We start from the raw sequence: 23,206 nt of genomic DNA on the forward strand, positions 1-23,206 counted from the left end.
ACGAAAAAGTTGTGGCTAATATTTTTTAAGGTTTAATATGAAAAAGAAAAGGACTAAATTGAAATAAAATATAAGGTTTGGGGATCTTGTGTAAAAATAGAGAGACCTATTTAAAATTATGGAAAACTTTAGGGACTGATCTGTAAAAAGGACATGGTCTTTTGTGAAAATAGGAAAGCTCAAGGGCCTATTTGCAAAATTGCCAATTACTGGAATTCGTTGAATTTTTTTTTGTGGAAATTGAGTATTATTGGCTGGACATGATGACTGGGCAAAAAGGTTGATGTGGCTTTACACGTGGGTTGACACATCATCAAGGATGCTGACATGAAAGGATGAGGTGGCAAGGTTGGATGACTAGATTATGTGGACACATGGCATTGTCTGATTGGCAGGTGAAAGGTTATTTTTGGATCTAATCTCGGGCTTTAGTCGTGGATCCGACGGCTGAGAGGAGATGGCGGAGGGCCAGGCAGCCGGCGGTGAAGACAGACCGGCAGAGGGGCTTGGCTACGACGGCACACTTGCCGGAGTTGAGCGAAAAACTCGTCGTCGGCTTCGGATATCACCGGCGAGCAGCGGAAAGGCAAGAGAGGGAGTCGGTGAATCCATTTGAAGGCTCACCTCGAGCGGAGTGGCACCGGAAGGTGGTTGGCAACGGAAGGGGTGGCGAAGCAGCTCAGGAGCTTGACGGGGAGAGGTCTCCAATGATCAGGAAGCGAAAGGCGGCAGCAGTAACGACTTCAACAGTCAACGGTGGAGCTATTGGGCAGCTCGGACGGTGCAAGGCGGCACTGGAGCGGCTCGGCGGCGAGATCGACCGGCGGCGGCAACAATGGTGGTGAAGAAGCTTCAGATCTCAACGAGAGGGCTCGAAACTCGACGACTTTAGGACGAGATGAGAACGGAAGGGGGCCGGGACCTATATAGGCAGGTCGAGGGACTTCGGGGTGCGCTGGGACTCTAGGGTGCGGTGGGAGTTCGTCTCGGACACGACGGTGGCAGCGGAGTCCGAGTCAGAGAAGACATGCGTGAGTGCGGGGGTGAAAACGAAAAGCCGCCGGGGTGTCTTGGGCGCGATGGGTTGAGCGGGGCACAGCAGTAGGTGGGCTGAGGAGCTGGGCTAGGGCGCGGCCCAGGCGGGAAGGGAAGGGGAGGAGGGGAGGGAAGGCAGGGTAGGCCGGGCCGGCTAACTGGGTGGGCCGAAAGGGAGAGAGGAGGGGCGGCCCGGGTAGGGTTTAGGTTTTCTATTTCTAAACTAGAGCAAAACAATTCCAAAAAGAAAACCGACAAAAATCAAAGAAACCTTAAATGCCTAAGTCCAACATGAATACATCAAACAATTAATAACTTTAATTCAAATTTGAATTTGAATTTAGAAATTAAGATTTTTCCTATTCTAATTATTTGATCGGAAAATTTTAAAAATTTGAGAAATCTGAAAATTAGTGTGTGACAGCGGGTGGGCGGGGTGGCGGCGATGAGGCCAATAGCGCGATTGGCAGTCGGGGAGGTCGGGAGGGGTAGGTGGGCATGTAGGGTGGCGGCGAGGAGGCTGGGCGACATGGCCGGTCGTCGGGGAGGTCAAAAGGGGCAGTCAGGCGTGATGGCGGCGAAGAGGAGAGAGGTCTGGTGTTAGGGACGGGCAGGCTGCGCGGGATGAGAGGCCAGGCTAAATGCTTGATAATGAGTTGGGCTTGTCAGGGTGATGAACCGACTGTGTGAGTTAGGCTGAGCTGACGGGTGTAATGATTTGGGCGTCTCGTGCAGAGCTTTTTTTATTTTTATATTTTTTCGATTAAAAATTTAAATAAATAGATTTCTCGTGGAAACAATTACAAAACTAGACGCCTACCGCCCTCTGAGGGAGCGGTAAGGACCTTACCACCCACTGAGAAGGCGGTAAGCAGTCTCGAAGTTTCTTACCGGGTAGCCTTACAGCCCTACGAGGGGCGGGTAGCTACAGTACGTGAACAGTAAACCTCAATGAACAGTACTTCACAGTTTAATTTTGCTACTATCTTTTCTATTCAAAATAGTGATGTTCTGTTGCTCCAAAAATCCTAAAACTTTTTGTACTTGTTACATAATACATGTGCAACCCATTTTAATTGAATTCACCCAAAAATCCTATGTAGAATTTAAACTAAAATTCTCCAAAAAAGTTTACTTTTATAACTTCTAGCAATTGTTAGCGCCGCAAATAAATTTCTAGAAACCTGTTAAAATTCACTAATATTCTTCTTATATGATGTGATAATTTCTAAAATTATTTTTAGCCTGATTATATGGTAAAAAGTGGATTCCTTTGTGATGCACCATTTATATGTATTTTTATAATTTCATGTGATATTCTTCTTCTAACTTAATTTGAATTCAAACATATATAAACCTAGAGCTAAAAATAATTTTAGAAATTATCACATCACATAAGAAGAATATTAGTGAATTTTAACAGGTTTTTAGAAATTTATTTGCGGCCAAACAATTGCTAGAAGTTATAAAAGTAGCCTTTTTTGTAGAATTTTAGTTTAAATTCTACATAGGATTTTTGGGTGAATTCAATTAAAATGGGTTGCACATGTATTATGTAACACGTACAAAAAGTTGTAGGATTTTTGGAGCAACAGAACATCACTATTTTGAATAGAGAAGATAGTAGCAAAATTAAACTTTGAAGTACTGTTCATTAAGATTTACTGTTCACGTACTGTAGCTACCCGCCCCTCCAGGTCTGTAACGCTACCCGCCCCTTGAGAGGGCGGTAAGAGACTTCGGGACTGCGTATCGCCCTCTCAGGAGGCGGTAAGGTTCTTACTGTCTCCTCAGAGAGTGGTAGGCGTCTAGTTTTGCAATTATTTTCACAAGGAATCTATTTATTTAAATTTTTAATCGAAAAAATATAAAAATAAAAAAAACTCTCTCGTGCACACCCACGAGTAAAATTAGAAACCCAAACCCAAATGGATCCATTTCAAATACCGACCACTAAGACTGGTGCGCGAGATTTAAAACAAACGTACAGCAAGGCTGCCATGTCTAGAAGCAAACAGCCCATTCTATGTTCACCAGTCCATCACCAATCTCCCACCCCACCTCCAGAAATCCCCAAATCCCAACTCATCTTTGCCCCGACACCACACCAACCTCCCCTCCGCTCTGCTTCACTCAGGACCAGCACCACCAGCAGCACGCACGCTCCCACGCAGCAGAAATCGACCAGGGAAGGACATTCCCGGAGAAATAAGCAATCCGCAGAGACCAGCAGGAGGAGGAGAGCGAGCACACTCCCAATGGGGTGCAGGAGCAGGGGAGGGAGTGGTAGCAGCTTGCTCATCCCCCTCCTCTTGCTCCTCCCCTCCCTCCACCCCTCGCTTCAGCGTAAGCTCCCCCCCCCCCCCCCTGCTTTCCTCTTTCATGCTCTGTGAATTCGTTCTTGAATCTTGACGCCGCCTTGTTCTCTTGTTGGGTTTCTCGGTGCTCTGTTTCTTGCGCAATTGCTAATGCCGTGCTCTGTTTCGTGCTGGTTGCGGGATGCAGGCTCGTCGGTGTTAGTGTCGGCGGCGTCGGGGGGCGACGAGACGTACGTGGGCGTGACGATCGGCACGGCGGTGACGAACCTGTTGTCGCCGTCGGACCTCGCGGCGTTCCTCCGCGCGCAGCACATAACCCGCGTGCGCCTCTACGACGCCGACCCGCGCCTCCTCTCGGCGCTGGCCTCCTCCGGCACGCGCGCCATCGTGGGGGTCCCCAACGACGAGCTCCTCGCTCTGGGCTCCTCCCCTGCGACGGCCTCCGCGTGGGTCGCCCGCCGCGTGCTCCCCTTCGCGGGCGTCAACTCCACCACCCCGAACATCATCTCTGCCATCGCCGTGGGCGACGAAGTCCCAACCGCGCTGCCATCCGCGCTCCCCGTCCTGCTCCCGGCCATCCAGTCCCTCGCCGCCGCGCTCGCCGCCGCCAACCTCTCCTCCATCCCGGTGTCCACCCCGCTGCCCTTCTCCGTGGTGCTCGACCCGTTCCCGCCGTCGCAGGCCTTCTTCAACCAGTCCCTCGCCAAGTCCTTCCTCCTCCCGCTGCTCGCCCACCTGGCCAACACCTCGGCGCCGCTCATGCTCAATCTCTATCCCTACTACTCGCTGATGCAGAGCAAAGGCGTGATCCCTCTCGACACCGCACTGTTCCGGCCGCTGCCGACGTCGCTGGAGATGGTGGACCCCAACACGTTGCTCCACTACACCAATGTGTTCGACGCCATGCTCGACGCCGTGCGCGTCGCCGTCAAGAACCTCAACGCCACCAGCGTCCCCGTGCTGGTCACCGAGACGGGCTGGCCGTCGTACGGCGACCGCAAGACCGAGCCGTACGCTACCAAGGACAACGCCGACGCGTACAACTCCAACCTGATCAAGCACGTCATGGAGGACAAGCCCGGCACGCCCATGGCGCCCGGCGCGCAGGCGAGCGTGTACATCTACGAGCTGTTCAACGAGGACCTCCGGCCGGGCCCCGTGTCGGAGGCCAACTGGGGCCTCTTCTACGGCAACAGCACGCCGGTGTACCTCCTCCACGTGTCGGGGGCCGGCGGGTTCCTGGCCAACGACACGACGGACCGCACGTTCTGCGTGGCGGCGGACGATGCGGACGAGAAGGCGGTGCAGGCGGCCATGGACTGGGCGTGCGGGCCCGGGCGCTCCGGCTGCACGGCGATCCAGCCCGGGGAAGGGTGCTACTTGCCCAACGACGTGCGCAGCCACGCCTCGTACGCGTTCGACGCGTACTACCAGTCCCAGGGCCGCGCCGCCGGGTCGTGCTACTTCCAGGGCGCCGGCATGGTCACCACCACCGATCCAAGTACGTACCGACCAAGCTCTCGCTTTCTTGGCAATTTTTGTCGGTGATTCAGTGGCAAGTTTCGCTGCTTGATGACTATTCTCCGCTCATGCTTAGTGTCCAGTGACGGTGAGGGAGGCTCGTGCTGAACACTTGTTTAGTGCCAGCCAGTGACTGCTTAGACTTCGATTAGACCGTCTGGCTTTGATGTTTGTTCACATGTCCAGTAGTTTCTCGTGATCCCTTTGGTCGTTTTAAGAACTGCTACACTAGTCAGGCGTCAATGGAAACGCTTCGTGAAGATCTCGGCGCGGATTCGGAGTAGGAGCGACGCCATTGTCACGCCCACAAAGCAGATGGCATGACCGCCATGGAAAGTTGTTCGGTTTGTCCTTTCGTCAGAGAGCACTAGCTACAAGTATTTATGCGAATCGATCGTTAGGAGAAAGGTTGCTTTTCGTTGTAGGTAGGGGCAGGAGCAGTTTAGCAAATACTAGCAACCAGGAGCGGTTTGGGATGGTTGGTTCTCTGAAAAAGATAGGTTCAGAACACTTCACTAGATCACTCGTTCGAAACAGTACCATTTTTGTAGCTAGCTGATGTCAGATTACGGCAGCTCATAGGATTCTAACGCAGAGAAAAAAGGATGCTTCCATCTAGGCGTCACTCACCCCGTTTGTAACCTGAGAATCTTACTCTACCATGACACTACAGAGGCGACAGAAGCTGAGCTGGGCCTGGCTGTAGATTTGTCTGTTACTCTACCAAATCTGGGCCAGTGCTCAGGGTGTGCAGTGCACTGTGGAGCTTGCTGGTTGGATGGATGACACAAGCCAGCTCACAATACCATTTTCGTTTGGTACAAAAGAGAAAGGCGCCACGAGGGGCTACAAAAAAGAATCCCCTTTCTCGCATGTGAGCAGGAGCAAGCAATGCTATGTTCGCGTCACATGCCAAGGGTGCATTCCAGATTGCACGCTTCGTCCCGTCACTCTCACCATGGCATTCCAACACGTTGGTTAACCTGATTCATGTTTCTTATGGATCATTTCGATTCATTGTTGGAACTAGGAAGATGGGAGTGATGGCTGTTCTACTTACACTATAATTTGACCACATTGATGCTGTCTTCTCATTTGGAGAGGGGGAAGAAAAACTTGAGAATGTGTAACGTTTCGTAACAAAATTCCAGCTTTTGGCAAAGTTTACTCATGGCTTATGGTCATGTGCCTGTGGCATGCTTCAAAAGCTAAAGTTGGACCGGAGATCTTTCTCGCTGCCCATTATTTCCTGCAGATGTTCCTGCATTTGTACACATTGCATTTCCAAGTGCAGCCTTGTGTACTTGATGGGGGTTGGACATTGTTGGGTAGCAAATGGGAATTTTGGAGATCTCATTGTCATGTTCAAGACAAAGTTCAGGAGTCATAGACAGGTCTGAAAGGCTTTGGCTCTCTGGATAACGCAGAGCATATGGCCAGGAAATTAGGCATTCTTGCCGTATGGGTCACGTCCCTGTCATGTCACAAGAATTGCATTGAGCTATTACTGCTGAACTGAACTTCTGCTTGTTGTGGGTATGTACTAGCAACTTCTCAGGACAACACCCTTGTCATGTGCGAAAGGGCTATAGTTTTATCTTAGAGAAAAGGCAAGGGGAGGAATTAAAAGAGGAAGTGCAAGCAGGAATCTTTTGGATCTGGATGTCATCTAGGCCTTTTGAATTCATGATGCGGGATCAGGACGAAGCGTGATCCATGCAAGTGGCCAACTGGAGCGAATGCTGTGAGCACGTAGCATTGTCTGGTATGGGAGCAGTATTATTATTACCTGGACACATGCGTCTGGTGATTATGTGTTCAGGAAGTACTGAACGGATGCTCTGCATGTAATGGAGTGATCTAGATGACAGGATACTCATTTGGGTTGTGCCCAGTTTTTTAGTGTCATATAGATTGCGTTCCCTTATTTTGAAGGGGTAATGTTTGTGCTTCAAATACCAGAAGTTGTTCATCTATATGGAATTGAATTTAAATTTAGGCCTTCTAACATCAGAAAAGAATTTTATATTCTTCTGGTGTGGTGCAATTGTGCAAAGCTCTTGATTTACTGCAACTCCGCATTCTCCAACTTGGTATTTCTGTGATGGGAAGCCAAAGCTCACATGTTGTTACTTCCTAATGCGAGACAATTCCTACTTTTAATGGTCCTTAGGACTGTGAATGGACAATTTTGTACTCATTTTATCTTTACATGTGCAAGTTATAAAGAAAATGATAATTTAGTTTGTCTTTTCTTAGTAGCTTCAAAAATCACATTTCTGTGGGATTTTGCTGAACCTCTCGTGCCAAGCCTGTGGTCATATTGCTGTGTTCATATATTTGACCAAACATGAATTTTCTTCAATCTTTTGCAGATATACACTTAAACTTATCTTGAACTTCCATTTTGCTTTTCCTAACAAATGGATACCTTTTGTTCTGCAGGTCATGACAGCTGCATATTTCCGGGGAGGTATATTTCTGAAACTTTTCTCTGTAAAGTTCATGATATTGTTCAACCGATTAACATTGTAATTATCAAGATATCAAAGCATGTTAAGGATGAAAATAATCAGTATAATTGCCCATACAAATAAGAACAGGTTAGCAGTGGCGGTAAAATCATTCTATGCTCTTTTTTGAAGGGTAAAAATCATTCTATGCTACTACTAGCTTTGGAGCTCTGTATGCTTATGGACCATTTTCTGAACTAAAAGAAAGTTTGTAACATTCATTCCAGGCAGGCCATGGTAGGTTTAGGAACCTTCACTGCATGCATATAATTTCGGTTTGCTTTCATACCATCCAGCAGAAGATTTAGATATATATAGATGGGATACCTTAAATGAAGGAATCACACAGTTCTAAGAGCTTGACAATATAACAGCTATTCTAGAAAAACAATACATCTGCTAAAATATCCTTCTACAGGAGACTCCTACTTTCTAGAACTTGTCTAGTCGATTATAAATATATAAAGTCTCTATTTCATCAATTCAGAATTATTGTTAAATACCAATGTGTTAGATAAAATGCTATCATAATTAACTCTGCACATTATCTTTGCTAATGCTGACTGTTATCTATCATGCAGTAAGCTGCAGAGCAACGTCACCAGATCTGATGGCTCAAACACCACTACAGTGCAGACGAGCGACGCTGAGGGATCCGCAATATGGAGACTAAGAACTGGAAGGGAGAGAGGGTTCTTGCTCTTCCTTCGGTTGCTGCTGAGCGTTGTGGTGGTTATCGTTACGGATTCAAACTTTTGGACATGACAGGAGCATGTTAATTGTAACAAAACCAGAATTTTTTGGAGGGCATGGTAGAGGAGGGGGGTTGGTTTATGTTTAGTGATTCTTTATTGTTAGATAAGCATTAATAAATTAATCATTTTTCTTCAGATAATGGAATTTGTGTATGATCTGCTGAAATCTCTCAACATTTCAATCCATCCCATCCACATGAAGTGTTGACCGGCTGTATGTATCTTCGCATACAGAGACCGGGATATTCTATTCCGTTATCTAAAAAAATATGAAGTGCTGAACGGTGGCGAATGTACAACATAAATTGCAACTTATCTTATTGATTAAACTTAACGTGAATGCGTTGATGTACATGGAAGATTTAGAACCCTTGTTATTAACTTTCAACAGTGGAGACATTTGTGTGAACAGGAGCAGAAGATGGCTGAATGCCCTTGTATTTTTTAGAAAATGAATAAAGCACCAGGCTTTTTGCATTCCAAGATGTATACAGCTAACAATTGATTATTACAATATCTCGACATATGTAACAAACATCACACGAATAAAACGTCATGAAGCTTAATTTATAACTACATGACCATCCGTGTTTAGCAAAGAGCTCCATTGTTAGCACCTCCAAGATATGGCAAACCTTCACAAACTCTTCTCTTTGATCCTCCCTGTGTAGCAGTCTTCAGAATCTTAGCCAGTAAGTACTTCTGAATAATGACGGTATTAAAAAGCATATTTGTTTTTTTATGAAACACTATATCATGACAAAAAAGCCAAATAATCTAAAACATTACCACAACCCCTATTAACATTCTTTTTTTTCTTAGCTCCTATCTTTCGTAACTAAGTACCAATCATATGTAAAACATTCTTCCATTTCTTCATTACTACGACTATTCTGATTATATATCATTGTCTTAGCCCAATAACATTTAAAGAAAATGTGCTGGTTAGTTGTCTGTTAGAAAGATTTGCACTAACTCTGAAATTAAGGACAGGAGTTGTGCTATCCATTTCAGAATAAGAGGACTTAAATGTAGAGCTCCTGTCCCAACTGCATTAACAGAGCTAGCACCTCGTGGCGGGAGGAAGTAGGCTAAAAACGTCCATTGCAGCGTATCCCAAAGAAATATGCAGACACAGTGGCATATGACCAGTTACATTATAAATGAATAGCACATTGTGGAATAATGATTATCATCAGATAATCGTTTTTAGGCAAGAAACGCATGCAGTTCTCTGCGTATTCAAGAAGAAAATGGATAACCATCTCTCATTTCGTGATGTAGATACTCAGGCTGAGAGGGCAGGCAGACAATTCATGCATCAAGAAGCGAAAACCTAGTAGTGTTAGATAAATCCTCCCACGAGTTCGTCCGTTGCTCTCTTGCTGCTTCGGCGCCGGCGTGAGCTCAACTTCCGGCCGTCGGCCGTTGCAGGTTCATTGGGGACGATGGTCAGAACCAAACCACGGTGGCAACTTGGCTTGAGATCAATGTCGCATGTCGGTAAAATACGCATATTTGCTCATTCTCGAATACTCGGTATACTGAAAGGCCGAAGCTGCGATCCCGGATCAGCTCGATGCTGCTCAGCCTGTAATCTTTCAGCTTCTGCAGCGAAGAGCGGGGAGCGACGTGGCCGTTGAACACCCCAGCCTCTTCGTTCCAGATCCCATCGTATGTCCAACCGGAAAAGGCGCAAGGCTTTAGCGTTCTCCAGGCGTCGAACCAGCTCGCCGCGAGAGGGAACGGCCCGTCGTCGTCGGTGTTGTCGTCCCAGCTCATGTTGCCGCCTAGCACGACGTTCGCAGTTCGCTGCTCAACGTTGTGATGGCCTGCATATAAGGCCATAGATGGGTCAAACGCAAAACCCGCTCCATTCAACTGAGCGGCTCATTTTTCACTTAAAGCTTCGAAAACTAGAATGCTTAGATGGGTTCCGTCGGTCGACCAAGCCACTTACATTCCTACCTGCGCGCGCCACGCTCCATGCAGTGCATGGATGTTGTAACCCACTTGCATTTCTACCTGCGACGCGAGGCTCCATGCAGTGCATGGATGTTGGTGGGATACTGGGATGGGGCATTCAAGCTGGGTCGTGGCCACGTGGATCGGCTTCATCGTCGTCGCCAGACCAGGGCTGATGTCGACCTCGAGGTAGCCTCGGCCCATCGGCGAGTTGGGGAACTTTCAGCACGCAAAATTTTCCGGTGACAGATTTAGAATAAAAATAATCAAGTGTTCTGTATATATCATTATATATAATAAAATACTAATACTCTAGTTATCAGGTAATATTGTATCTGATAATAATATGTAGCGATAAAAGTCAAGTGTGGAGCCAGCACAGAATTTTAGTGGGACTGAGGCTGAAAGTACTCTCACCCAGAGGTGTCCAAATGGGTATGTAGGCCGGCCTGGCTACAACCAGGTTCGATAGGGCTAGCTACTATAACGGTCTATACCGTGCTGTGCTCTTGGCCCATGACACGGCCCGTCATGCACCTTGCTGGGTCGGGTTGACTCAAGCACGATTGCGGTCTGGTGACACAGCCGGCACGGCAAGCACAGCGCCACGAGCAACTCGGTGGCGCACGGGTAGTCTGAAAAAATTAAAAAATAGCCACAAAATTATCTCGTAATATCTCCTTCAGGCTTCTCGACTCCAATGATGGAGTGGTTATAGCTGGATGAGCATAATATCATGGGCTGCTAAGAATCGAGAAACTAAGTTGGCCCAGGCCCAAGCGTGAACTAGCCGCCATCTTCTTCCCATGATAGAAGGATCCCATCGCCAAGCTTCAGACTTCTCGACTCCATGGCGAGCTAGGGCTTGAAAGGGGCTTAGGGGGCTCCTAGGTACACCGGTGAGGTAGGGGGGCTTAAGCCCTCCGCACCCCTCTGAAGATCCACCCCTGATAAAAGTGCTTACGTAAACAAAGATTTCCACAAGTAATAATAGTAGCAAAGTGAACGGGTGATAGATAAAGTTTGAAAATGAGTACAATAGATGATCTCCATTAGAAAAAAAAAACAAAACATTCAACCATAATATCTTGGAAAAAAATGAATAAATTAGTTAGTAAACATTCCATGTCTATAAGGCTATAACAAGTAATTCTGGTTAGGAAAACATTACATTTTAGTCTTCGACCCTACATTTTTTTAAAAAATTTGGAAGCATGTGAATAGTAACTCTCTCCAATTCGTGTTTCTCCCCATAGAAAATAAGTCTTCCACTCAAGTATTCGTCACCAATGCGATTGTGCAAATGTGACTTCACAATTTTCATGACTGAAAAACATCTCTCTAGTGTAGTAATTGTCATAGGTAAAACTAATGCAAGCTTCAATAGCCGATAAACCAAAGGATATCAAATATATCTCCTTGTTTCCACTATTTGTTTTTGAGAAAGCACACTAATAGACTCTATGTAAGAGAATATTGCATTGGCTCGCACATCTTGAACGTAGAGGCTAAGATGATGCTGAAGGTCTCTCAATTCCTCATCATTAAAATCATTGGGATAAAGTTTAGCAGGACTCATCGAATGCTCCAAATTAAATTCACTAAATGATGCTCTTGGACTCAAAGCAACAGTGTAGACATGCAACTTAGATGTTTTCTCATTGAAGTGAGTATCGAGCTCTTGTAGTAGCCAATCAAAGACATCATTGAAACAATCCACTTCATAATGATGTTGGTTGGTAATTCTAGTTTTTTGATGTGGCTTCTTTAGCACATAATCATCTCCCATTTACAATTTGGAAAGGTCATGCTTGTCACGTAAGGCATAAGCTTTACCTAATACAGATTCCCAACCATCCCTCTTAAGCTCACCCAAAGACTTTTGGTTAAGTTGACACATGCAATATGGTATTTACAATATCTTGATATTTCCATTGTAGAATTAATGAAAAGGAGTTTGTGATTGTTAAACTATCAGCATAAGATGCAAATAGAAGACAAAATCAAATGACTGGAAATAAACTAGCAGACCAAATGCTTGCCTTCTATTTTTGTCACCCTTGTCTTCTTTTTCTACATATTCTAGCACCTTGATAATTGTTGGGAACAAATCAACCAACCTCTTTCGAGTCTTGTAGTGCGTATTCTAACGAGTGTCACTGAATCTTTGAAGACTTAGCTCTTGATTTAAACCTATCCCAGTTTTAAGCTGACCACAACCTAAGGCCTTTCTTACATGTTCTTGATTAATATCTCAAATCATATCATGTCCTTTCATTTGGAAGATGCACCTACCACATTCAACAAGACAGAAATCATATAAAAAAATTACCAATACATGTATGCTTCCTTACAACAGTCACAACAACCAATTGAACTTTGTGGGAAAAACAATGAACATAGTATGATGAGTTGTTTTCTCTCATAATCAATTATTGTAATCCATAAAGTCACCTCGCATGTTGCTTGCACCATCATATGCTTGGCCTCTAAGTTGCTTCAAGCTGAGATTATATTTCACAAATAAAGCATCAATGTAAGACTTGAGGGATGCTGAAGTTGTCTCTTTCACATGGACAAGGGCAACAAACCTTTCTTTGGCAATTCCATATTTATCTATGTATCACAAAACCACCGTCATTTGTTCTTTACCGGACACATCCCTCAACTCATCAACTAGCAAGCAAAACACATCATTCTCGATTTCTTCAAGAATAGAGTCCAATATTTCCATTGCAAAACAATGAACTATATCTTTGTGTATCCTTGGAGAGACCATTATTATTACCTGGAGCATTGTGGGCCACAACCTTGCCTAGTGCTAGATTTTGTTGTGTTGTATATGCAATAAATTCCTTGAAATTTTCTTTGTTTAAGGAATCCTTGGACTCATCATGACCCCTAAAAGCCAACCCTTGCTTTAGTAACACTATGGTAGTATCAACTAATCCATTTAGACGAGTAGGCAATCTTTTCAACATCACTTTGTCTATTAAGTGCAGCATAGATGTGTTGTTCTTGATTCAACAAGGCATCACAATCTCTTTTTGCTTGGTTGTGAACATTATTGACATCCCCTACATGCTCCTTTAATCTAATTTTTTTTGTTCCAACTAGACCAACTACTTGTAATAAATGCATCATACCCATCTCCCTTGTTGTTTGGATCCCTAAACAAGAAACAACAAAAGCAATATGCTTTGTCTTTGGACTCACTATACTCGAGCCAGCTACCAAACTCATCAACCATTTAACATTAAACTTTCTACTTTTACCACCAATAGCTATAATTGGAAAATCAGAAGTGCGAGGTTGGCTAGGCCCTGTGTCTAAATACTTGCTCCTTACCAATTCTTTCTCATTAGGAGGGTACTCCTCTATTGCTCTTTGATTCTTTCTACATGTATCTAATGGAATGTTCAAAAAATTGTGAAATGCAGGACAATTAAATATGGAGAGGTTTCTAAAAAGGAAGATCGACACCACCACAAGAAGATAATGTTCCTCCATCACATGATCAGAATGTCGGTCCACCTCAAGGTCCTAATCCCACATCACACGATCAGAATGTTGCTCCACCTCAAGGTCCTAATCCCCCGTTAAATGATCAGAATCTAGCAATTGGTGGTAAAAGTAGAAAGCAATTGGATCCCTAAACAAGAAACAACAAAAGCAATATGCTTTGTCTTTGGACTCACTATACTCGAGCCAGCTACCAAACTCCAATATGCTTTGTCTTTGGACTCACTATACTCGAGCCAGCTACCAAACTCATCAACCATTTGCATTGGTCATCATCACAAACTAGTTTGGCACATCAAATTCAACGTCAGATTGCACACATCTTTAAATCTAGCAACACGGCAGCAGGCAACAAGAGGCTGATGCTCTCCAACTCCAAATCATGGTGATGACCAATGCAGCTCCAGCACAAACCGGTCAGGGAACTTGAGGCAAATTGTGTTTGAATTTCACAAATCGGTGGCAAAACTGAGGCATAGAAACGATATCAAGTCAGTAATAGTCTTTGCAATTGGGTGTATGAGGTATATATGATGGAAAACTGTACGTAGGTGTGAAATTGTAGATATGACAATGCTTCTTGATCTGTGAAAGAAACAAAATTGTATCAGTGGTATGATTACAAAGTGACGACAAAAGTACAATTCAAATGCTTGTTAGCTTCACCTCTTCTCTCTGGCTAGAGTTTGTTTGCTTGACTTCCTTCAGCATGACTTGCACCTAGTTCCTTATTTCTCTATTCTCATGCAAAGAATGTTAAAAATTACAAGCTGTTCAGAATAGAAAAATGGTGTAGGTTATTGGAAAGATATATACACATTATGAAGCTAAGATGGAATCCACACTAAACCCAACTACTTGCATTGTAGCTCATCTCCGACAAGCGCCTAGGCTAGACGGCCAGGCGACAGGTGCTCGGAGGGCAATTGGGATGGTCTATTGGCCTGGCCAGCTACATGGTTGGGGCTACAGTGGTGCAGCCTGCAGGGGATGAGCGGAGCGTGGGTCGGCGGGAGGCCGTTGGGTTATGCACAACGCTGCAGGCTTGCAGCCGTCCGCCGACTCACCGAGGGCGCGCGCGGCTGCCGTGGTCCGCCAAGTCACTGAGGGCGACATTCGTGTCCGCCTACGGTCCACCGAGGTGCCGAGAAGGAGGTCGAGTGGTCAACGCAGCCGAGCAGGACTGCAGGAGGTCGGGTGGTCAACGGTGGCCTGTGGGCGGTCGCCACTCGCCAGGGTAGGAGACGAGACGATGGAGTATCAACGGATTGGCTATTGAGGATGTCAGGGGGTGGTGGGCTGAACCGGACTAATTATCGCCACTCTCCAGCAACATGTATTGAGCTATCGCTATTTTTTTAAGTTTCGATCGCACACACAGCGTGTTAGATCTTAAACATCATCTTAGAGATTCATGATTACTAGCTCTAAAATATAAACTCCCTAAGAGTAGAAGCGTGATCAACATACCCGATCTGATCACAGCCATGAAGTGAAGGTCTGTTGGTGTAGAGCCACGACAAGAATCGGTTCTAGTAGCGTCATAGTGTAGTGCCGACCATCGACATGGACTCGTGTAGTTGACGTAGCGATCGCCGGCGTGAAGTAGAGCTCGGTGAAGTTGTGGCAGTGACAGTCTTCACTCCGTTACGGTGCAACGTGAAGATTGGATACCGTGGGGATTTTGGGGTGAGCTAAACTTCACGGGAATCTTAATCCCGTGAGGTGCCAGACTCCCCTATATATATGTGCATCATGTGGAACGGGATCTCAACCATCTGTTGGTTGGCCCTGGATCAAGGCGTGTGGGTGGAGTGGGGCTCCTATTTTCTCTTGGTCCATTTGGTTAGGATACGTTATAGTGAGCCGAGATCATATCTAACATTTTTCCTCTTGATTATAAGTCTAACATCATAAGCCCACTCTTAATGAATATGCACACCAAGGCAAAGCGTTACTGCGGCTAATGAAATGTCACTGAAACCCAAGTACCTATAGCATACTACAACATCTTGAAATAAAAATTTGTTACGCTTAATGGGAGTTGGTTTGATTTATAGTCCTTTTATCTAGAATAATAGGCTTTCCAATAACCTCATACTAGTAATATGATCACAAAAGATATTGGGTGATAAGTCTTTAGTGAGCGGATATGCAAGTATTGACTTAGTATTTATATGCTTGACGCTAATAGTTTGATCTGGATTCTATCTTCACAACATGATACTTAATGTCGATGTGTTTGGTAACACTACTCGACTTGCTGTTACTCATATAGAAATGATGGCTGCCACTCTTAGTAAGTAGTTTTGAAATGATGGCTGCCACTCTTAGTATTGAGATAAAGTTCTTTAGCCATACAGTCTGTCCAGTAGCCTTATCACATGCTACAAACTCAGCTTGCATCATTGACGATGACGTAAGTATCTGTTTGGAGCTTTTTCATGAGATAGCTCCTCCGGCGAGGGTGAACATATAACTTAACATAGATTTCTTAGTATCCACACACCCCGTAAAGTTTACATCTGAATAATCAACAACTTCAGGGTTATTGAATTTTCTAAATGTTTAGAACCTTACAAATAGCGAATGACTTTCTTAACGGCTCTCCAGTGATCTGGTCCTAGATTTGACTAGTATCTTCCAAGCATCCCAGTTATGAAAGCTAAATCATGACGCGTACATACTTGAGAATATATAATACTTCTGACAACTGAAGCATAAGGAACCGACTACATCTGATTACCTTTATATTGGTTCCTCGGATATTGAAATGTCATAAACTTATCGCCCTTAACAATAAGAACAAACGAGATAGAGCACTTATGCATATTATGCTTCTTCAGTACTCTGCCAATGTATGCCTTTTGAGACAAACACAATACTCCTTTCTCAATACCAAGAACGTGAGAAGCTTCACTAAGATCCTTCATATCAAAATTAGAGAAAATAAATCTCTTGGTCTTCAAACAACATATCCTTATCACTGCTGGCCAATAAAATACCGTCCACATAAAGAACTAAGATGGTGTATTTCTCCCTTTAAACTTTACATAAATGTAGTTATCAACTTCATTTTTTTAAAGCTAAAATTCCTTATGACTTTATCAAACTTGAGATACCACTGTCTAGATGCTTCCTTTAGACCATATATTGATTTCTTAAGCCAACATCTCATATGTTCCTTACCTTCCATGATAAAATCTTTCTGTTGAGCCATGTAAATATTTTCTTCCAAGTCACTATTAAGGAATGACATCTTCACGTCTATTTGACATAGTTCTAAATCATAATTAGCCACAAGTGCCATAATAATTCTAAAAAAAATCTTTAGTTGATACAGGAGAGAATGTTTCATTATAATCATTCCCTTCTCTTTGTGGAAGCCTTTTGCTACGAGCCTTACTTTGAACCTTTCGATGTTTCTCTTAGAGTAATGCTTGGTTTTGTAAACTCATTTACAACTTACTGTTTTGGCTCCGTCAAGAATTTCTACTAGGTCCCATACATTCATGGCATTAAACCATTCATGCGAATGCTCACTCATCATAGCCTCTTTATACGAGTTGGGATCTTTTGCCTTCCCTGTATCATTAACATCCTCATTCATGTAGACAACATAATCGTTCGAGATGTTAGGTCTCCTGTCATGTTGTGATCTCTTGATTGTTCATTAGGTACTGCAGGACCAGGACTAGGTACTGTAGGAGATTGCTGAGGTTCATTGTTAGGTGCATCATTAGAAATTTTAGAAATCTCAACAAGGGGTGCACTAATATTATTTTCTACTGAAGGTGCAACTACCTAGGGGCACATGGACGTAAGTCTCTTGGATTAGTGGTGCGGGAACGTAAACCCGCTTCTCCTCAAGATCAATTTCCTGGGCCCTAGCCCTCTGTTCTCCAAGAACATATTATATCTTGTTTTTATAAATTTAGTGATTCTATCTGGATATTAAAAATGATACCCCCTTAGATCTTTCGGGATACCTAATAAAGTGGCAACTGATTGTCTTATGATCTAATTTTTCAATATACAAATTAAATATTTTAACTTCAATAGGATAGCCCCACATGTTTGAGTACTTCAAATTCAATTTCCTCTAAGTCCATAATTCATAAGGTGTTTTGGGAACTAATTTACTGGAAACCTGATTTAGAATGTATACAGCCGTCTTAAGTGCTTACATCCATAGTCCAACTGGTAAACTAGAATAGCTAAGCATACTCTGCATCCACTAGTAGAAAAATGATTTGTACAGACAGTTTGTATACCCCGTGTGTGATACTTTTTTGAACCGTTTGTGAAAAAGAGTCTGTATAAATCATTTGTATAGAACCGTCTATTCAAATCATTTGTACATACAACTCATTGTTGTAACCATCTATACTAAGTTTTCTAAAGCTAAAAAAAAAATCTAAAATATATTTTTCCTACCCACACCAGCCCTCTATATTATTATGTAGGTGTGGTCGCAAGTCACACGATTTTTCACGGAGTCGAACTCATAACATCTAAGCTCACGTGAACCTTCCTTACCGTTTTAGCTGTCGTTCATTGTTGACCATTGTATGAAAATAATCTATATAAGATATATGCTTAAAACGAGTGGAACATTATTATTATAAAAGGTTTTAAACTTAGAACTGTCTGTATTATTCCTTTTTTACAGACAGTTCTAATTTGAAACTATATATACTATTATTGCCAATAATACAGATAGTTCTAGTTTAGAACCGTCTGTACTAATCCTTTCTTACAGACGGTTCCAAATTAGAACCGTCTGTAAAAAAAGATATAGGCGGTTCTAAACTAGAAACATATGTACTATTAGTGTAGACGGTTGTAGTATATAACCGTCTGTACTGTAGCGTCCCGCTTTGTTGCAGCTGCTCATTGCTATTTTCTCAGACTGTTCTAGTTTGGAGTCGGTGGTACTATTTGTATAAGTGGCTCCATAGATCTGTTTGTATAGGGGCGTCACACTAAATGAATTTTGTAGTAGTGATCATATCCATAAGTGTGCGGTTACATTTCTCAGTTACCCTGTTCTACTGAGGTTTAGCAGGTGTAGAATATTATGCTACTATGCTATTTTCTTAAAGGAATCTGACGAAGGGACCGGAATTTGCCAGTAATATTTCCCCATCGATCCAATCTTACTACCTTAATCTTTAGATAGATTGTGCTGATTTTCCACTTTAACCTTGAATGAATCGATTTTTTTGAGAGACTCAGATCGATCCTTAATAGGGAAGATATATCCATTATGTAAGAAATTATCAGTGAAGTTAATGAAAGAATCAAAACCATCTACCGATATGACGGAAAAAAGACTGCAAATATCTGTATGAATTAATTCTAAAAGTCTTGTGTTTTGAGTGACTCCTTTCTTTATTTACCTAACGTATTTAACTTTAATACAATATATATAGTAATCAGAGTGGAAGAAGTAAGGTTAAAGATCAAATAAGACGATCCATTTCTCCTTCAAAATATGACCCAAACGACAATACTTCCTTGTCTCCGGCCCTTCTTGATCATCTCCGCCCAGATCCGCATATCGCCGGGCTCCGGAGCTCCATGGCAGCAGCCGCGGAGCACCTCAGCGCGGAGATCCTTGGAGCACTCATCCATGCCTTTGGGTCGGGCTCCAGCAGGCCCCTCGCCGATGACCCGTCCCGACCTCCAACGACTCACTCCGCGGTGGGAGTTGTGATGTTTGAGTAAAATCTCCATTTTTGTTCTCATGTGTGAAAAGGATTGCTCTTGCCAATCTTTGAGCAAAATCGTTCCATTCAAATTTGTTCTTGTGCTTTCTCGGCGGATTAGCTAGTAATCGATCTGTAGCTCGCATCCTATGCTTCGTGCCCTTCAATCTGCTATATGCGGCGGCGGAGGGAGCTAAGCAGGTGAGGAAATTGCTGTATAGATCGAGCAGCTCACCGATGGGGATGGAGCAGCCAGCCCATATCCTGGCCTTCTCCTCTCGCCGTTGTTCATGGAGTGGAAACAAGCAGGTCGCCGGCAGGTGTCATACATGCTCATGCAATTTGGATTTAGATTTCTGCATGCGTGCAACCAAACATTAACAGGAGGGATGCCCAGGGTTGGGCTCGCCGTGCTTGGGGAAAGCCAGATTTCGGTCCCCATCGAATCTTGGATCTCCATCGGGGCTAGCGTGGTTTTTGCACCTGGTTTGGTTTTCGGATCTAAGAAATGTTTCGGATTTTGGGTTGGGAGCGTTTTTGCTCCACCCGATCTGTTTCGGATTTTGGGTTGGAAGCGTTTTTCTCCACCCGATCTGTTTCGGATTTTAGGTTGGGAGCGTTTTTGCTCCACCCGATCTTGACCTGACCGTTGCCATCTTTATATGCTTTGTTGCGATACACCGTGAAAGGACCGGATCTTATAGAAATATCTTATAAAAATTTTAGAATGAACCTAAACTTCACGAGAACCTTAATCCCATAAGGTACCATGCTCCCCTATATATGTGCGCCTTGCAGAAAGAGACCGCAACTATGTATTGGAGTGAGGCTCACTTTTCGTTTGGTCCATTTGGTTAGGATAGTTAGAGTGAGCGGAGATCATATCTAACACAGCGCACCACACTCACGCATTATCTTTATTTAGATTTAGACAAAGTCGTTGGGTTACCAGTAGGAAGAAGTCCTGCTTCTGATTGGTTGCCTGTTCTTCGGGGTACATTGGTGAGCTGTGGTACTCCTTCCACCATGCAGAGCTCTCAAAGATGCTGCGGATATATGGTGTCACCTCCTATAAAAGGAATCTCATGAACACCGAACAGTCAAATTTCATTAGATGACGGCTCATGAAATTACTAATAAATAAGCCACATATATAAACTAGAACATTGTCGATCAATCCTGGGTATGAATTAATCACTTGTAAAAAATCATGTCCGGATTATGCTTCTCCACGAGGCCGCGGATGGCTTGCATCCTCTTGTAGACCACAACATCCTCCCGGGACTGAACATTGTAGGTCATTAGCTTGATCTCCTAGCTTCTTGAGTCCCCTCTGCAGATCGATTTGCAGCTCGCCGACGGAAGACAGAGGCCAAAGATCATATTAATACACTGTTCAGGTAATTAGGTGTTTAGGTTCAGTAATCAATCTTGTTTATAGTTTTCCTGGAAAGAAATCCTGTTTTCAGTACTTACAGGCACTGCCAGGCCCCAGCCAGCAAAGGCTCACCAAGCTTGCAGCCCAGCCGGCAGCGGCCTAGCGCGTGGCCCATCCAGCAAAAACACGGCCAGCGAAGCATATCGTTCGATTGTCGCTCGAGGGAATTCCTATAGGTAGCTCGTCCTTAAAGTGCTTACCCATGCTGAGGCGGTATTGAACCGAAGCAAATTTATAAGATTCGGTTATATAAAAGATATATTTTTTATTATGATACATATCTATTTTCTCTTTCTCAGTTCAACCGTTAGATTAGGAATTGGATGGTGTAGATAGAGTCTCAAGAGAATCTCTTTAATATGATCCTATAAAATTTACTTCCTGATTGAATATTCACACATGCTTCCTCCTCCTTCCTGTCTTCCCGAGTGCAGCTTGATGCTCCCTTCTTCTAATGATTAGGGTTAGGGTTGGGAGGTTTGGGACCCTCTAGTGGCGAGCTTGTCGTCTCCAGCGAGATTAGGGTTCAGTTAGAGTTTTAGGTTGTGGAGTTGGTCTAGGGTTAGGGTTTCATAGGCACTGGTCCTAGAGGGAATGCCGGTGAGGTCATCCGACCCGACGGTAGTAGCGGGCGGCAGGCAAGACAACAAGACGGAGGATGGCGTCGCGGTGGTGGTAGCAGACGAGGTAGAAGGCGGCATGGGGTTGGGGAAGAAGAGAAGTTAGGCTAGTAGCAGATACAAAGGGTAGTTCAGTAGGTCTAGAACTACTCTGAAATTTATCTTAAATTTAATTTAGTATGTGATCTAACCCACGGTTCGTCTAAAGAAAAAAAATATATAATCAGATACCTACCCAACGCTCTGGCACTGGGTCTGCCGCTGAGTTAGGCCAAGGGCAGATTAATTCATGCAAGCTGCGTGCCATGCTAACCATAAACTCGGTCCGGTCAAAACTACGCGAGCAATTGCAACTTGGTAATTTTGTATGTAATTAATCCCCTTTCTCTAATACAATTTGCCTTAGTTGAATAGCTTCATGTGCCATTGGGCTGTTATGTACGTCATTCTTGATTCTTGTACATGTAATGTTCTCATTTACGTGATTGTCTTTTCTTTGGATTGAACTTCTATCTTCTGACCCAATCTCCTCCGCGCACTCCTTGCGGCACCTGCATCAAGAAGTCTGGCCATGTTGCAACCGTGGAGTTGAGGGTAGGGAAAGAGATGTGGGGAGCCGGTGCTGCTGGGCCTGCAACATCGACGGGAGACACTACATTAAAACATCTCATCGGTTTAAAATCATCATCAGTAACGAGATAGTCACTGATTATCAGTATCGGGTATAGAACCAGTACTAAAAATCACTATCAATGAGTATCGGGTATGGAACCAGCACTGAAAATCACTATCAATGTCGGTTGGTGGCTCCAACCGACACTGATAGTCGATCTCGATTCAACATTTTTCGGACTAAAAAAAGTTCCAATTTTTTTTTCACGACCAGAGACAACCTACCCGACTATGCCCAATATGCACAAAATCACGTGATATTCGCTCGCATACAGTAACAAAGACTCAAACTCAAGACCTTACAGTCTGTTCGTACGCATGACCTCTCTAACCATCTCAGTTATCGTCTGTTCGTGAGTATAGTAGCAAAATAAATCCTTTTGACATCTTCAAACATTTGAATAGCTATTTGGATATCTAAATGATCTCAAATAAAAAATAATCAACTACAAAGTTTCAGATCTCGTCGAGATCTACAATTTTCATATAAAGTTTTTTCCTATCCGACTCCGTGTGAAAAAGTTATGAATTTTTTAATGTGAGCTGTAATTGACAACTGCTGTAACTTTATTATAATTATTTGGGCATTTAAATGACCTCAAATTAAAAAGTTTTCAACTATAAAGTTGTAGATCTCGTCGAGAGCTATAATTTTCATACAAAGTTTTTCCCCATTCAACTTTATATGAAAAAGTTATGAATTTTTTAAGATGAGCTGTGACAGTAATAATTATCAGTGCCGGTTCGTGGCAAGAACCGGCACTGATACAGCCGGTTCTAGCCAACTATCAGTGTCGGTTCTTATCTCGAGGAAGTGAGCAACCAGAATGCAGATGCAGGGTACAAAGTATAAGCTTTATATGCCATGGCGTTGCAACTGGCTGCTCTGAAAGAGGTGCCCATGAAGATGAATGAAATGGAAAGGAGTCTGAACCACTTTAAGATAATGACGTTTGTGCTTATACTTGGTATGTAGGATATAAGGCTTCCCAGATGTAACATGCAGTGTAATGTTAAATCTTGATACAATGAGAAATAAATGGAATTGATAGGTACTTCAACATATCAGGTTTTATTGTTTAAAGAAAATACTATATAGTACTTAAACGACACATATATGTTGAACATAACACAAA

At 43.6% G+C, this 23,206-nt stretch overlaps 1 protein-coding gene across 1 annotated transcript; it reads left to right on the forward strand.

Moving 5' to 3' along the window:
- Positions 1-2,935: 2,935 nt before the first annotated feature.
- Positions 2,936-8,282, forward strand: LOC133892350 (glucan endo-1,3-beta-glucosidase 1-like). Its single transcript, XM_062333063.1, has 4 exons — positions 2,936-3,381; positions 3,541-4,854; positions 7,320-7,347; positions 7,969-8,282. Exons 1-4 carry the CDS (start codon positions 2,964-2,966, stop codon positions 8,150-8,152), a joined length of 1,944 nt encoding a protein of 647 aa, XP_062189047.1. The 5' UTR covers positions 2,936-2,963; the 3' UTR covers positions 8,153-8,282.
- Positions 8,283-23,206: the final 14,924 nt, after the last annotated feature.

Source organism: Phragmites australis, chromosome 15, assembly GCF_958298935.1.
Source record: "Phragmites australis chromosome 15, lpPhrAust1.1, whole genome shotgun sequence".
In the NCBI taxonomy this organism is placed as follows: Eukaryota; Viridiplantae; Streptophyta; class Magnoliopsida; order Poales; family Poaceae; genus Phragmites; species Phragmites australis.

Coding starts and splice junctions, on each gene's coding strand:
- LOC133892350 (XM_062333063.1), top strand. CDS start 2,964: ATGGATCCATTTCAAATACCGACCACTAAGACTGGTGCGCGAGATTTA. Junction 3,382..3,540: donor CCTCCACCCCTCGCTTCAGC/GTAAGCTCCCCC, acceptor TGCGGGATGCAG/GCTCGTCGGTGTTAGTGTCG. Junction 4,855..7,319: donor GGTCACCACCACCGATCCAA/GTACGTACCGAC, acceptor TTTGTTCTGCAG/GTCATGACAGCTGCATATTT.